Genomic DNA, 14,262 nt, shown 5'->3' on the forward strand with positions numbered 1-14,262 from the left:
ATAAATGTACAATACCTCTTTCATGCCTCTAAGCTGGTAACACAGCAGGCAGTACGATTTTATAAACAAGACATAGTCTTGTTGACAATTAATATTTTAAGGTAATATTGTTATTGTACAACAACTTTTGTAACAACATTTAATAAAACAAATTTCAATATTTTAAATTTATAAACAAACTGTTCAAACTTTTCTAGAAAAACTAAAATTTATTGTTGTGTATTAAATATTTTTTATTAATAAAAATTTAAGATTTGTTTTAGTTTTTCACATTATTTAGTTTTGTTTTATTTATTGTTTTATATTTTTTGTGCGCTCTATTTCTTGTGGGAGAGGGAGGGGGCACAGTAAGAAGAAAATGTCTAAGGCCCCAAAGTGGGTTAATCCAGTCCTGGAGAACTCCACTTTGGGGACCCCCATAATTTAAAAGGATCTTTAGTGTCTTGTATCTGGGCAAATGAGTGCCTACATTTAGCAATATAGTCTGGCACATAGTTATTGTGAAAGATTTGCCTATGGATGTTGAAACTGCTGCTCTAGATCCCTCACGCTTGTACATGGCTGACTGTCATACAAGATGGCTCCTTAGACTAGCACACCAGCTATGGGAGACAATAGAGAAGTATGCCACTCCACTGTACAGGTGGGATTGAATTGCTTATCACTGGTCCTTCACATGGTCACATCATCAATTCCCAAACAGAACTGAGATTCATTGCTGAAGACTAAATGCTGCCAGTCTTTAGAAGTCCACACTTCTCTATTACAGTACACTGCAAATGAAGCAAACAATATTGGGGTGCTAATGACAGAACATACAACAGTTGCCATATATGCAAATTTTGTGCTTGTCTCTTAATCAGACAATTCTTTCCCAGTGGTCTGTCTTCCAAGGCTGTCCACCATGTATGTGTGCCCTGACATACCCACTGTCCCAACTCCTCCTGACAGTCATGTCAAAATATCTTAGGGGGTGGGCCATCCTGCAGTTATTCTCAAACTCCATCAGCTGTGTGTAATGTCTTGCCTGGCATTTGAAGACCTCCAAACAGTAGTTACAATGAAAACAATGAAGATAGTGAGCCTCTGCAAGCCTTTTTATAGGATATTGGGGTAGCAATTTTCCTGGTGGCATTTCCTGGCATACAATTGGACTACAACTATAATCATTTACACACTTGTCTGAGACACAGCTGTAAGCCAAATTTTGCATATCATACAATTCAATTTGGATGCATGGCTTTTACTTTTCCAATTGTTATAGCATAGCACCAGAAAGTATTGTAATTGTGTCAAATTTGACTCTCCAGATATTTTTAAAAATCTTGACATTTTGAGAACTCCTGAATCCAAAAAAGTAAAAGGGAGGAAAATTCCCTGAATGTAGGCGCTGGCATCTATTTTGTTTAATATCTTAGGATAAGGTAAGGATTAAGAAAAAATTTGACATGGCAACTTGTATATCAATCACTAATGATACACCAACGCTATTAAATTCTAGAAAATGGAACTCAAAGGGATGGGGAGATAGAGGTGAGATTATATTCATTAACTCTGACCCCACTTGAGATAAGCCTTGTGTCTTATCTCAAGTGGGGTCAGAGTTAATGAAATTTTACTTGTTTTTGGAATTTATAATATTTTTAAAAAGTTGTCTTTACCCTCAAAATTAAGCCTTTTGTCTTTTTATAATAATTAATAACATAAAAGTTATTTTTTAATAACATCTTGTAACAGATGGTACTATATACAATTTTAACTTTGAGGTAGTGCCACAGTATTTTTTAAACTTATACATTTTTTAAATGGAGATTTTTATCATAATTAAACAAAATTACCCCTTTTACGCTTTTATTATTACTTAAATTTTATATCCTAGTATAACTGTGGATTCATTATGGAACTTCCTAATACTGCTCTCAACCTTCTGTTCAAGTGCTGGGAAAGTTAAGCAAGAGTCCTTGCTAGCTTTCTTGTTAATGATTGTATTTTTAATTTCATTTGTTTTAACAAGCACATAAAATATTTATTTTTATGTCATATTCATTATACTGAGAAAATTTTAATGAGAAATTAACATAAAAAATTAAATTGCAAATACTTTTGTCCTTCAACAGAAACTTCAGGTAATCTTACTTATCTTTTAAAACTGGAAGATTATTCTGCTGTATCCTGTATATGCAAACTTCCTTATTGTGCCTGTAGGAGATGTAGCTTGTTTATTCTCATTATATTTGTTAAAACTATAAATATCAGAGATAACTCTGAACATACATTAAATCAAGTGATGTCCAATATAACTGCCACTAGCAACATGTGACAAATATGTTATTACTCTATACTTAACTGCCAAGAAATACCATTTAAAAAAAAGCACTCATTGTCAATGTATAAAAAATAAATATAATTATTTTATTAAAGCAATTTCTGACAATTTTTTGTTTGCTGAAATACTAATTAACAGGAAATCAACAATTAGCTTGTTGTGTTAAAAGAATAATGCCTGAAGTTAAAATTTATGCATATTTGTGATTACTTTTGCTTTTAAGTATTCCACAGTTTTATACAATTTCTTTTAAATGGGAAATGAAAAGAAAATTATATAAGTTTATATGTTGCAAAATTTAATATTAAATTTATAAATGTAATTATTAATATAAAATTAAAATGCAGTAAAGAAAATACTGTATATGATTGCATAATAAAGAATACTAAATAAGTGAAGCACTCATCAATTTAAACAAGATAAAGTTTTTTTAAGACTGTCTTTTATATATCAACTTTAAATCTCAATCAGGTGTTCTTAAGGTTTGAATGTTTCAAATCCATACTCAGGGTTCAGATTTAGATAACTAATGAAAATAAGTAAGCATATAATATATTCAATTTAAAAGCATTAAATGATATCTGAAGAAAAGATTACAAATTTCAAAGAGCATTTTATCTTGTTTAAATTGATTACTCTTTCACTTCTGTTCTTTATTGTGCAATGATTTTATGGAGTCAAAGAAAATATACAAATTCACAATTTTTTAAATCTAGCAGTGTATCCTAAATATATACTATTTATTTATTCAACAAGTATTTTTTAACTTATTAATTTTTGTAAATTTTATACTAAATAAAAATGTTTACATAATTATTTTATTAAATTTAATTACTACTTACCTTTGCATTTCCTTTTTCATCTAATAATATATTTTCTAATTTTAAATCTCTATGGCATATTCTATTCTAGAAATAAAAACAAAAGTTACATTTCACTTTTCAATTACTTGAATTAAAGAAAATATTCACAAGAAGAATTCAAATTATTCTAACAGATGCAAAATAGTTACAAATGTTTATGAATGTTATATACATATACTATAGAATTCAGATGAAAATCACACACAAAAAAATGTACTTTTATATATATATATATTTTCCTTTTAATATGGTTTCTAATACATCAAACTCTTCTAAAATTTAATAATTAAAAAGATTCTACTTTCTATTCTAGAACATTCAATTAAGACTGAAACAAACATATTCAGATTTTAGTTTATGTGTACTTTTATAAAATAGGAATTTTTTATAAACTTTTCATTGTTCTTTAAATAATCTTATACAGTCGACCCCCCTATAACACGGGTTCCTATAGTTCGGATTCCTATATGACGGCGAAAAAATTGCGACGGTATCCATACAAACATGGTAAAAAAAACTCCTATAATTCAGTAAAACGTCATCGGGTAGCTGAACTACTTTCTGCCTTCCAGCACCACGCTATGGAGAGTTTAAGCGGGTAAATTGAGTTTACTATCGTCTGTACAGTATTATATATAAATTAGGTACTGTACATATAATTATATATTAACTTAATTTATTGTAACTTTATTATAATTATATATATACTTTCTGCCGTCCAGTGTCACGCTACGGAGAGTTTAGGTGAATAAGTTGAGTTTACTATCGTCTGTACAGTATGTAAATTAGGTACCATAAGTCTAATACAGCACTAATTTTATACATTTCTTATTCAACGACCATAAAAATTATTTCTATTAATGATGTCTCCAAAGTTCAATGAAGTTTTCGCAGAAAAATAACTTATCAGAAATCATGCCTGCTGTTTGGTGCGCTGCTCCATGACAAAAACAAGCTTAAGCAATGGCGACGTCGAATGGTGCACACTCGGTAAGTAATCCTACAATTTTTTCTTTATAGCATAGTTTATACGAGTTATTCCCCAAAAAATATACGTGATTTGGAAATGTTGAGTCGAATTAGTCTAGGAATCAATTAATTTTATGGAAGAAAACTTTTCAAACAGCCAAGTCCGTAAAGTGCATACGTGCCGGACTGTGATTGGCAAGGACTCGTACAAAATGGATTCATAAAGAACGGAACATATCTACCGTGTTATGGGGGGGTCGACTGTATTTTCTGTTTATTTAGTGCACATAAAAATTTTAACAGTAGAATAAATTATTACAGAAAAATTAATTGATATCCACATAAACATAAAATGTAAAGAATAATTTACAGACATACCATGGAATATATTGACACACAAAATGTCAAATAAAAACAATGTTTGCTCTAAAAGTGGGCAGAAAAATAAATACTTTTCTGTTAATATGTAATCTTCTTGAGATTTGGAACAGAATAAAATAAATACAGTAGAGCATCGATTATCCGACCCCCGATTAACCGTCACATCAGTTAACAAACCGTTCTAGTCGGCAAATTCAAATGTCCGCTAGTGATGTGGCACTACAATATTTGGCTATGTCTTGGCTACTTTTAATAGTATTTTTACGTGTTTTAGATGGCAACATGGCTCGACCGTGAAAGGGAGCCAGTATTTAAACGAGGCTTAATTTTCTAATTTTTAACAATACAATAGCGACGAATATTATTTTAAAAAAATTTTTGTTAGGCTTAACATTGATGAAAATTCAATGCGAAGTAGGTTAATAGCGATATATTAATATACTAATTACATGAGATATACTAATATACTATACTAATAATGTTTTTTTTTCATATTTTTCGGTTATCTGTTTTTTCAGTTATCCGACCAACCCCAGTCCCCAATTGAGTCGGATAATCAATGCTCTACTGTATATGCATTTTTTTTTAAACGTTAAACATTCAAGTAAAACATGCACAAAGGGGTCATTCAAATCAGATGTCACCACTAATTTTAAGTCCTTTTTCACTACCTACTCCCTCTCTGTCACAGTTGACTTTCCACCCTGATATTAAAATCAAACATTTCTGTAAAACAGATATATAGTACGTTAATTTATTCATATTTCGTGACAAAGCAATGCAAATTAAAAAAAAAAAACCAATAGAAAAAAAATGAAGGTCACTGATTTACCACAGAAGAAGAGCCTGATGACATTGTAATTAGTAACTCATAGACTAAAGATAATGTTATATACCAGTATATACAAGTATCTTTTAGTGGTATCTTTATCAATAAAAGTTAAATTGTTGCTATTATCCTTGTTAATATTAAAAGTTCTACAGCATTTCCAATAGAGCATATCTAGTATAGAGCTTCTACTAAAATGAAACTGTACTACCCAAAGTGAAAATAATATTGGACTTCACGTCGAATATTGGATAAGTAAAGTTGAGAAAATTATCATCTAGGCGTTAACAACCTACAACTATCGCTACAAACAACTAGCGCTTTCAACTTTTACTGGTCGCATTTGCCATATTTTTAGGCAGCATGCGCTTTTCCTGCCAGTGTCGCCGTGGCCAAACCTTAGAAGAATGTTATGCAATGACAGGGATCCTTTTTCTATGCTAGAGCGGTCTGGAGTGTATGCCATCCCATTGGAAAGTACAACATCTGGTACTCATACCCAGTATATCGAAGCGACATCCAGAATGTTGTCTTGCCGCATTTCTGAACACAAACAATCTATTAGTACGGGTAGGTGCGACACCGAGTTGGCAAGATTGGTGTTGCAACACCAATATACTCCAATGTGGGATCAAGTGGGGATACTCAAACAATGTGATAGCAGGAACCTCTTGTATATATGGGAGGTGCTATTTACCAGCGTGCTAAATCCATGCAAAACCCCCACACTGGATGTGCCTTCACTATGGGTCAACGTATACAATAGATTAAAACAACGTCGCTAGCTCCACATTCTCGCAAAATATTCTATTGCTCATGCGTGTCGGCATCGAGTGCGCGTCTTTCAAATTCTCTGTTTTTGTTCTATTTTGATTTTATTCCAATGCTGGTTTGCCGTTGCTGCAATTTGAATTTGAAGGTTATTAACTGTTCTTTCCACCTGAAGAAGACGAAAATAGTTTCGTTGAAAGTGCTAGTTGTTTGTAGTGATAGTTGTAGGTTGTTAACGCCTAGATGATAATTTTCTCAACTTTACTACCCAAAGGCAATACAGTTGCATTTTATTACAGAATAAGTTGAACTGAAGTAAATTGAATACAGAATTATTATAGAACATTTTTCATACAGAATATTGAGTGGTATCAATAAAAGATATTAATTAGGCATGATGACAAGTGTGCAATTTGATTTTCAAATTTTTGGTCAGAGCCTTTTGCTTTGGGTGACAACTATTTAAAATAAGCAAGAATTTGTGTATGATCATTGATCAAAATACTTCTGCATAATGATTTTGGTACAAAATTATTTAAAATAATCATCATCATTCTATTAATACTCCCCACTCTGTCACAAAATTTTTGTATATTCCCCTCCCCAGTGCAGATGTCATATTTGAATGACCTCATTTTATATTTATAAAAATAAAAAAAATCTTTAAAAATATCAATACAGTGGATGATCAGTTAACAAATATAATCCGTTCCAAGATTTTGTTCGCTATCCGAATTGTTCATTAACCAATTATGAATTTACCATAGGTTTGTATGGAATTTGATTAATTCATTCTGGAGACCCCAAAAAATAAAAAAATATATTTTCTTACTACGTTTATTTATATGTAATAATAAAAATACATATATACACAGACTTGCATTTTTATTAGTTATGTTTTTTTGTTTGTGGGGGTTAAATAATCTGTCTAATGTCAATTGCTTTTCTCTCTTCTTCAGGATTTTCAGAAGTAATTAATAGCATTGTAATTGTAGAGATCCCCAGGCCTATTAACCTCAACCTGTTTTGTATGCCATTCTAAGACCATCGATCTGGCATCCCCCACTTCTTCAAAAGATCTTTAATTAATAGCAGATATTGGCATTAATCCTCTTTTTCATAATAAAACATATCTCGCTGAGTTTCTTGGTGTTCTTCATTCAAGAATTCTTGGCGTTCTTCTGTCATCAGATCTGTTTCAGGTTCCATTATGAGCTCTTCATTGTTCTTTATTTCTCAGATGTGATTTTTGTTACTCCTTTAGTTGCTTGAGTCTTCTTGATAATACAGTATCTTTCTTAGATAAGATTGAACTGCAGCCTACTGTAGACCTGTTCAAGCCATACTGCCCAGCAACATCAGACATCTTCTGCCCACTCTCTACCTTTGCTATTATACTCTCACCTTTTGAAAATAAAAACTGACACAAAACTTAACAAGTCCCTGCCCAACAGTCTCGCGAATACTATAAAAGAAATGTTTGTCAAAAAAATAAAAGGCTGGAATTACAAGGGAGTATTTCAAAGTTTGAGGGATACTATCTGATCAGTATATATCAGGGTTGAGCATCGACATTGACATCTCTAAAAGTTAAATGAGAACAAAGGAAAATCAGTTGGTATTTGCTATTTTTGTCACTTCTTTTTATGTTTGTTCAGTGAAGTGTTTGTTATCCGATCATGTGTTTGTTGTCCGATCATAAAAATCTTTTGCAAAAGTGTTTGTTATCCGATCTATTCATTAACTGATCACCCACTGTATTTGCAATAAATACTTAACAACATATAAAACAGAGCAAAAAAGTCCTTTTTGTTCTCCCTATCATTAATAGAAGCTCTTCGTGTCTTCATCCTCCTCTCTTTGCCAATACTTACTTATAAAAGGAAAAACAATAAATGATTGTTTAAAAGGAATAATAATAAAAATAAAAATAGAATAAAAGAATACTGGTAATATGATGTCAAGCAAATGTTAGAAATGTCATTTAAAAGTTTACACTCCTGACATATTTTAAAAAACTAGATGTAATTATAAAATCAAGTTGAATATATGCCATTGTCTCTCTCTCTCTCTCTCTGTGTATATATATATATATATGTGTGAATTCCTTATAACTCCTACAATTTTTGTCCAATCCCGATGAAATTTTGGTTATATTCATTTTATATTCTGTGGAAAGTATAGCCTACTTATTTTGTGGAAATATTAGCTATACAATAAACATTTTATCGATTTCAGATAGTTGATAGCACTTATGTTGCAGTGACATCAGTCACATCATTTAGTTCATGCTTGACAACTAAATTCCTCTTAAGTTGCATTTTTAAATATTTTGGCAAATGGCATATTTTAAATTTACTTCATTAAATTTAAAATTTAAAAAAAAGATAGCAGCATTGTATTACTTCTATAACAAATTTTTAGAATAATCTTTCCATAGTGACTATGTGACATTCTATTATCCAATCAGAAGTAATGATCTAATGAGCCTGTTATTTAAAAAGTGTTACTGCTCATCTAACTAACATATGTACAANCCCCCTATAACACTGTTGATTATTCCGTTTTATATGAATTCCATGTTGTACGAGTTACTTAGATTTTACAAATATGTGTGCCAGGCTGTGAACGGCTCACGTATACAGGGGGGTCGACTGTAATTTATTTACACAACTACAGTAGAGCATCATTTATCCGAAAGAATTCCAGTCGGCAAATTTAAATTTCCGCTAGTGCTGTGGCGCTGCAATCTTTAGCTATATCTTGGGCTACTCCAATATTTTTTTTGTTGATGTGTGTGTTTTAGCTGGCAGCACTGGCATTTTTGTGTAGTGTTTTTCTGAGGACTGTGTGTCATGCTGAACCGAACGTTTTTGATACTAAATTAACTTCTAAAGTATAAATTTTTTTGTTTTTATATTTTTCAATATATTTATTTTGTTTGTAAAAAATAAAGAAATAATTTTTACCGATACAATAGCCACGATTATTATTTTAAAAAGTTTACATTAGGCTTAACATCAATGAAAATTCAATGCAAAGCAACACGCAATGGAGAAAAATTTCAACACGGGATAGGTTAATATATTTTTTCGTACATAATCGGTTATCCGAAAAATAAGTTATCTGAACAACCCCAGTCCCCAATTGATTCGGATAAATGACGCTCTACTGTAACTCAAACCATAACCTTCTAACTAGACTATCTTGTCGGATAACTGTCAACTCTTGCACCTGGGAGTTAATTGTTTGTTAAGTTCTCAGCAGCTAAATGACACTTTCTCATAAACTCCCAACCTATTATCTCAAGTATGCCAGTTGAATATAACAAGAAACCGACAAAGTTGGTAGTCCGGCTGTCTTCCAAAAGTGCAGTTGTCACACAATTTTTACTACACACATTGCCTCCAGTTCTTTCACCTTCTCATTTACCTTAGTGAACTTTCCTGATCACCTACGGAATTAGTGAATGCCATCCTTGGATTAACATCGTTGCTGAATACCTAATAGGACTATCTTGTCTCCTCCCCACTGAATTTTCCGACTCCGGTCAACGAAGTTGCTCCATCCTACGGAAATCCAGTTATATCAGGTATCTATCACCATGCATTTTTTTGTAAATTCTCTCTCTCAAAACTTGTTAAGGCATGGATATAATTATATATCCCCTTTATCAGTTAGATCCCAGGGGTCCATGTATTTTTCTTTAAATTTTTCCCTAAATAAACTAGATTGTTTTGTTATCCTAGTCTCTGTGTGAGTCACTTCCAGCACACTGTCTCTCACTCCATCCCACCCAATCACCCACACACGCAGCCGCTCGCGTGACCGAATCAACACACCATCTTGGCTTTCGTGTCAATCGGAACACGGTGGTGTCAGTCCTGACAGGACATCAAAGAGGCACTGACCTCTGGCCACAGAATGTAGTGTATAAAGAAATTTTATAAGGATTTTAATATTTTTTAATATAAACGCCATCATCTGTTAGTATATGTAAGTAAATTCTCCATAACTCTTACTACTTTTGTCCACTCCAAGTGAAATTTTGTTTTGTTGCTCTTTATGTCATAACAGATAGTATAAACAACTTAATTTGTAGAAATATTAGCAACTCTTCTGGAATTTCTTGAAATCTCCATTCTTCTCAATTCTTCAATCTCTACTTTCTCATAAAAAAATATTCTGTAATGCTTGATGGGAGAATTTCTAGTAATAATATATTCAGAACACTTGAATAATTTGACATTGCTATTGTTGAATACAGAAAAAAGATGAAAAAAAAATCATCTAATCATCTATAAACATGAAAATTTACACCTTCTTTTCAATTTTTAGCTTTCACTGTTTAAAAAATGAACTTTTTCAGCTACATTCAGATATAGAATTTGCTTAACCTGACACAGGCCACCAAATGTAGCCAAAAATGTTCATTTTTTAAACAGTAAATGCTACAAAATTGAGAGAAAGGTGTAAACTTTCCTGTTTACAAGGGTGTTTCAGCTTTAGGATTTAATAAGTATAATTATCTGTTGATGCAAAACAAAATTAACAAATCTAGTTTAATTAACTGATAATTTAAAAATTTTTAATTTCAAAATGAGTCAAAAATATTTTTGTGTATCTATCTACCTTCTCAGCAATACTAGCTATTTAATAATAAACCACACACACCTGATTTGTATTTGCCGAGTTATTTTCTTTATGCAAACATTTTTGGCCAATTTGTATAGGCCATCTTCAGGCTTTAACGTTGTTCGTTCCAATGGAACCAATAGTTCGAAATTCATTTGAATTTGAACTTTTAACAACGTATGTGTATAATAATCCATAAACATTTTTATGATCTGGAGTTTTTAGGATTTAGTAGTTCAAACTCAGTGAAAGTTGTTATAATTTTTGTTTTGTTTTTTGTTTTTTCATTATTTAATAATAAACCACACAAACCTGATTTGTATTTGCCGAGGTATGGGTTTTAATAATCCATAAACAGTTTTATGGTCTGGAGTTTTTAGGATTTAGTAGTTCAAACTCAGTGAAAGTTGTTATAATTTTTGTTTTGTTTTTTGTTTTTTCATTGTTAAATTGAAATGCGATTTTTGATTACATTTTATCATATATTTATTTTAATTTACGTTTTTCATGTTATTGTTAAGTTGCAACAAGTTTTTGATATTATTCTTAACTATTTATTATACACATACGTTGTTAAAAGTTTAAATTCAAATGAATTTCGAACTATTGGTTCCATTGGAACGAACAACGTTAAAACCTGAAGATGGCCTATACAAATTGGCCGAAAACGTTTGCATAAAGAAAATAACTCGGCAAATACAAATCAGGTGTGTGTTGTTTATTAATTTTGTGTATAAAACCGGGTACAATTTACTAAAGAAATAAAATGTATAAAAGCAAAATGATTAATATAAATTCCAAGCAAAATGGCAATTGTGTTTTGATCATTAAGAAACTTTAATGCAGAAAAACATTGTTATCTTAGTTTTGAATAATTTATATTAGAAATCAATTTCTTACAATTAAAATTTTAACTATTGTCATTTTTCCTTTGTATAAGAAGTAATAGAAGTAGAAGAATACAATAAAGAATTTTAAGAAATGTTATTCATATATATGGGATATTATGAGAATAGATTATTTAGTTTCGGATTATTAGAGATAATATAAGTATTTTTTTCAATCAAGTACATGAACAAACTGACTTGAAGTTTGTTAGGAATTTGTATTTTCCAATGGTAATTCAAGAAAGTTAAGTGAAAATATTTTATTTCTCACAGCTTTGATTAAATCTGATTCATAATGTATATATTAAAACAATAAATCAACTATAATTATTCTGTAATTTATTTATAAATAACAACAAAGTGTTGTAAAGCACAATTAAGTAAGTCAAAATTAAACGGATAATTTTGACTTTTTTTTTAAAATAAAAATTATACAGTTTTTCTCATTTTTGTCTTAACTGAATAATTATTTGCTATTAAAATAGTAAAATGTAATTATTTATGGCATTATACTAACCTTGTGGCAATAGTAAATGGCCGACACAATTTGTCGAAATATCCTACGAGCTTCGGCTTCAGGAAGCGATTTCCTACTTTTCAAGTAATCATACATTTCACCACCACTAGCATATTGCATCACCAAGACTATTTTTTCCTTATTTTCAAATACTACAAAATAAATGAAAATAAAGAAATTAGGATTCTGAAATAAAATATAAATTCAGAATATATTAAGACTAATTGATTTGAATTAAATATTATTGAAATTTGATTTAAGCATAGGTAATTGTACTTGATTACTTAAAATTCAATTCTGAAAGAAAAGACTAATCCACCGTAGAACTTGAAATGAGAAGTTATGCAATGGAACATGCAAAGTTCCTTTATAAAATGATTTGCATCTTAAATTCAAACTAGTACAGTATTTTAATTATCATTTTTAATCAATCTAAAAAGAAAGTTTTTCCTGATTCTTAAATGAAGTTATTTATAATTGAGCAATTTAAAAACTTAATATTTAATATGCAAGTATAAGAAATTAATTACATTATATTATTAAACACTAATATTCTTTAATATGTAATAAAAATATCAGACATTTAAATTACCTTCATGTATATGTATTATGTGAGGATGTTGAACATAAGACATAATTTGAATTTCTCGGCGAATTCTTACCAAATCTTGTTCATTTTCTATTTTAGCTTTCTTAATTGTCTTAATTGCAACCTTGAAATCAAAAATTTATATAATAAGTAATTCATTTATATAGATATATATTAACATTACTAGAAAAAATAACCAATAAATAAATTCATAAAGACTGCATATTAAGAACTAGAAACTTAATAGTTTTTGTAGTTTTTCTAAAATTATATATCTGATGATAAGCCAAACAAGCAAGCCTTACAAGAAATAACTATAAAATCTTTAATTAATAAAGAAGAAAATAAAATTAATAATAAAGTTTTGATATTTCATGCAATACAATCAAGACGAGTTTAAAATAATTTTTTAATATATAATTCTTTATACTCCATGAGCATTAAGACAATCTTTTTATTTTTTCACATTTATCACCAGTTAAGCCAGACCAACAATGGAGAAGACCAGGTAGTGAGAGATCAGTTCCAACATATCCAAGTCAGTCATTTCTGAAAATTTTAAACCAATCTAGACTGAAATCCAGATCCTTCAAGGCAGTAAAGACACAAACTAATGAATAAATCAGTTGACACCTTTACCCCTTGAGGGATTCTGTACTTTAGGAATAATTTCAGATGAAATTATGCTTGGAAATTGGAAAAAATAACAATTAAATAAAAATTATATTATTAATTAAATAAATAAAAACATTACAAAGAATGAATTTATATCATTATCTATGAATAAAAGAATCATTAATGTATGACAAACCATACAATTATATGTATACATATAAACATTAGAAATTTTCCTGTTAAGTATGACAGACTACTTTCTATGAGAAAGTAGAGATTGAAGAATTGAGAAGAGTATAGATTTCAAGAAATTCAACAAGAGTAGCTAATATTTCTACAAATTCAATAGCTTAGACTTTCCGTCAGAACATAACTGAAGCACTATAATAAATTTTAAATAACAGGCTTGTTAGATCATTACTTCCAATTGAATAAAAGAATGCCACGTGGTCACTATGGAAAGATATTTTTAAAAATTTGTTATAGAAGTGACATGACCAGGCTATCTTTTTTAAAATTTTAAATTTAATGAAGTAAGTTTAAAATATGCCATTTGCCAAAATATTTAAAAATGCAACTTAAGGGAAATTTCAATATCAAGCATGAACTAAATGACCTCATTTAGTCTGATGTCACTGCAATGTAAGTGCAATCCCTGAACCAAAATTGATAAAATATTTATTGTATAGCTAATATTTCCACAAAATAAGTAGGCTATACTTTCCACAGAATATAAAATGAATATAACCAAAATTTCATCTGGATTGGACAAAAATTGTAGGAGTTATAAGGAATTCACATACATATATAGAGATGACAGCTTTTATATTATATATATATATATATAAAAACAAAGCAGAAATTGTTATTTAAAAATGCA

At 30.0% G+C, this 14,262-nt stretch overlaps 1 protein-coding gene across 1 annotated transcript in view; it reads right to left on the minus strand.

Annotated features, from left to right (window-relative positions):
- LOC111621480 (serine/threonine-protein kinase GIN4-like) overlaps nt 1-14,262 on the minus strand; it is a 74,024-nt gene that overhangs the window by 11,529 nt on the left and 48,233 nt on the right. The window contains exons 2-4 of the mRNA XM_023363640.1: nt 12,771-12,891; nt 12,179-12,330; nt 3,169-3,234 (exon numbers count right to left, since the gene is read on the minus strand). Coding sequence (XP_023219408.1) covers nt 3,169-3,234; nt 12,179-12,330; nt 12,771-12,891 — 339 coding nt within the window. The remainder of the gene's footprint in view (nt 1-3,168; nt 3,235-12,178; nt 12,331-12,770; nt 12,892-14,262) is intronic.

The sequence above is a fragment of the Centruroides sculpturatus genome, unplaced genomic scaffold, assembly GCF_000671375.1.
Source record: "Centruroides sculpturatus isolate CEXI.00-Female unplaced genomic scaffold, Cexi_2.0 scaffold45, whole genome shotgun sequence".
In the NCBI taxonomy this organism is placed as follows: Eukaryota; Metazoa; Arthropoda; class Arachnida; order Scorpiones; family Buthidae; genus Centruroides; species Centruroides sculpturatus.